Source organism: Centroberyx affinis, unplaced genomic scaffold (genome assembly GCF_046629955.1).
Source record: "Centroberyx affinis isolate AG114_WGS23_722 - 3 ecotype Tasmania unplaced genomic scaffold, CSIRO-AGI_Caff_v1 ptg000288l_1, whole genome shotgun sequence".
Taxonomy (NCBI): domain Eukaryota; kingdom Metazoa; phylum Chordata; class Actinopteri; order Beryciformes; family Berycidae; genus Centroberyx; species Centroberyx affinis.
In genome coordinates this window covers 77501-80871 of record NW_027278967.1, presented here as the reverse complement: position 1 = coordinate 80871, position 3371 = coordinate 77501, and the positions used below count along the sequence as shown (strand labels likewise).

The 3371-nt window shown below is 55.5% G+C and overlaps 1 protein-coding gene across 1 annotated transcript in view; it reads left to right on the top strand.

The window, feature by feature from the left end:
- Nucleotides 1-1143: 1143 nt before the first annotated feature.
- LOC139640547 (ras-responsive element-binding protein 1-like) overlaps nt 1144-3371 on the top strand; it is a 10743-nt gene continuing 8515 nt past the window's right edge. Inside the window, 4 exon segments of the mRNA XM_071514722.1 lie at nt 1144-1353; nt 1356-1680; nt 1966-2301; nt 2304-3371. The exon segment at nt 2304-3371 is cut by the window's right edge and continues 239 nt beyond it. Coding sequence (XP_071370823.1) covers nt 1144-1353; nt 1356-1680; nt 1966-2301; nt 2304-3371 — 1939 coding nt within the window.

Below are 3371 nucleotides of genomic sequence, written 5' to 3'. Positions count from 1 at the left end.
CAGTATGCATTTTATTTGAATAGCTGACTCCACTTTTACCATGTGATATGACTGTGTGCTGTATATTGAAATAAAATGCATACTGTGCATAAAACGGTGTTGTAATCCAAAAAGATTCAAAATAAGTCAGTAGAAACACCGGTATTACAAAAAAATGGAAGTAAATTGTCAGAGCCACACAGTCCTGATGATAGATGTAGAAAATATCGTCATGTGATAAAAAAAAAAAAAACAACTCTCTAGGTCTCTCTAGTCGGAGAAAAAAGATTGAAACTATTTTATGAACAAGACGAGAGCTTTTTCAGTGAAAGAAAAGAGGAAGAAGTGTGAGGAAGTGAAAAGGGAAGGAGAGACTCTTCACAACTCATCAACTATTCAGTTTATTATTAGTAGAAGTTAGTAAGTCTGAATCTGTTTTTTAATTGTAGAGGCTGACAGTACAAAGTCAGATCCAAGACAACAAGACAATATTATCACATGAGACAACAAAACAAAACAAAACAAAACAAAACAGCACAGTGAACATCATCTAACATCAGCTCAAAGTGCTTTACAACAAGGAAATGACATGCACCAAGTGCTTCACATAAAACTTGATAATAATAGTGAAAATAAGATAAAGATGAGAATAGAATACATAGAACGCATCTTCACATGAAAATAGACATAGAATGAGCATAAAAACAGGGATAGAATGCCATAATTAATGTAAAATGAGATGGAGAATAAAACCCACTTGATAATAATAGTAAAAATAAGATAAAAATGAGGAATGCATAACACAAGATGGAAAATAAAACCCACTGAATAATAATAATAATAATAATAATAAAAATAAAGTTAAAAAAGAAAGTACATAGAATGCATAAAATCAAGTAAAATCCAACATTTTAAAAGAAGTGCAGCAGTGCATAAGTGAGAAGCAAAGAGCAAAAAAGAGTTTGAGGCCTGGATCAGTGAGGCAGAGCGAGTTAAAGGCTAAAGTGAAGAGAGAAGTTTTTATCTTTCTTTTAAAAAGTATTTAGCGAGCTGCTTCCCTGATATCTATAGGCAGACTGTTCCAGAGCTTTGGGGCAGAACTGACAAAGGCCCGTGCACCTGCACATGTAACGGTAACATACATGTAACATATTAAGGGTTGTTATGGTTCCTCAGGTGAGGCCGGGTCCCACAGACGACCAGCTGCACCAGGCCCAGCTGGACAGCATCAAGGTGATCCACGTGGAGCCGCCCTCCTCCAGCTTCCCCCAGGAGCCGGCCTCCGCCTTCCTGGGCGGCGGCCTGGGCCTGAGCCTGGGGCTGGGGGGGCTGGGGGGGCTGGGGGTGGGGGGGCTGGCGGCGCTGGGCGGCCTGGGCTGGGCGTCCCGCTGCTGGAGGCGTCGGCCTCGGGCTCGGGCTCGGGCTCGGGCTCGGGCCCCGGCCTGCAGGCTCTGTCCCAGAGAGAGGCGCTCAGCCTGCTCTCCCTGCAGCCCTTCCAGGCCGGCTTCCTGCTGCAGCCGGACGGCGGCGCGGCGGCGGCCAGCGGCGCCTCGGGGGTCAAGCCCGGCGAGGCGGGAGGGGGCGGGATCATGGAGCTGGCGGACATCCAGCAGATCCTCAAAGTGGCGGCCGCAGCGCCCAATCAGATGGGACTCACCCTGCCGCCGCTGGCCAAAGCTCCGGGATTCATCGGAGGTCAAGGTGGGTGTGTGTGTGTGTGTGTGTGTGTGTGTGTGTGTGTGTGTGTGTGGCACAATGCTGGAGGGACAAACACTCAATCAATCAATCAATGCAAGATTCGTAGAATTTAAAAATCTATCTGTCTGTTAATAGAATTGTCATATTTACAAATTGCAGTCGTAAATATGAATATTTGTGTCTTCAAGCCGATGTTGAAGATCTGTTCTCTCTCTCTCTCTCTCTCTCTCTCTCTCTCTCTCTCTCTCTCTTTCTCTCTCTCTCTCTCTTCCTCTCTCTCTCCTCCAGGTCAAGTCCAGGCTCAGAAGGCGATGCCTCCGCTGAAGCCCAAACCTCCCATCACCCCTCGCTCCAGCCTCACGGCGTCGACCCCTCCCCCCCTGCAGAGTTCCCAGCAGGCCTCACTGGGCTGCATCAGCCCCAGCCTGCCGCCCCCCACCCCCTCCCTCTTCAAAACACCTTCCTCATCCTCTTCCTCCTCCTCGTCCTCATCCACCGGGAACGGGGGGCAGATGGAGGCGGAGTGCATGGGCGACGCCCACACGCCCTCGTCCGATTCGCCGCCCGCGGCCACGACGGCCGTCCACGAGGAGGCGGGGCTCGGCGGGAGGAAACCGGGAAGCAAAGGGGAAACAACGCCAACGCCGGCTCGGCGAAAGGCTCGTTCTCCTGTCGGTTCTGCGACCAGGTGTTCTCCTTCTCCGGCGTCCTGCAGGCCCACATGCGTTTCCACCTGGGCATCCTGCCGCACCAGTGCAACATCTGTGACTACGTGGCGCCGGACAAGGCGACTCTGATCCGCCACCTGAGGACGCACAGCGGGGAGCGGCCGTACGTCTGCCGCGTCTGTCACTACCCCTTCACCGTCAAGGCCAACTGCGAGCGCCATCTCAGGAAGAAGCACGCCAAGACCTCGAGGAAGGACATCGAGAAGAACATCAAGTACGTCACCTCCGCCGCCGGCGCCGACATCGGCGCGACGACCGCCACCCGGGACGCGGAGACGGGCCGGGCGGGGGCCGAGACCACGTGCCGGTTCTGCGGCGAGGACCTGAAGACGTACCGGGCGCTGCAGATCCACCTGCGCACGCACAACGGCTGCCAGAGGAAGCCGTTCGAGTGTCGGCGCTGCGGCGCCGCCTTCCTGGCCAAACGCAACTGCATCCACCACCTGCTGAAGCAGCACCCCGAGGTGCAGGAGCGAGAGATCGAGGAGCACATCGCCACGCTGTTGCCCGCCGCCGCGGCCTCGGCCCGCACCGGTCCGGGTCAGGCGGCGCCGAACGGGCTCGGCCAGACGCTCCGGGCGGTGAAGCTGGAGGATCCGGCGAGCGCGGTTTACCCCGGAGCCGCCGAGCTAGATCAGCCGCTGGACTTCTCCGCCAAGGGCCGCGGAGCGGGCAGCCGGGCCGGGTCGCCCGGGGTCAAACTGGAGAGCCTCTCCCCCGGCTTCGACTGCTCCGTCCTGGACCAGCCCATCGACCTGTCCGTCCCCAGCAAGAGGCAGAGGAGGGAGGCGGCGAGCGCGGCGGCGGGAGAGAAGAGGGAGATCAAGACGGAGCAGAGCGGCAGCAGCATCGTGGAGCAGCAGGCTCTGGCTCTGTCCAAGGCTCTGCAGGCGGAGGAGAGGCCGGGCGCCCTGCCCCCCCTGCACCCCCACCCCCAGCCGGGCTGCTACCAGCTGCCCCCCGGAG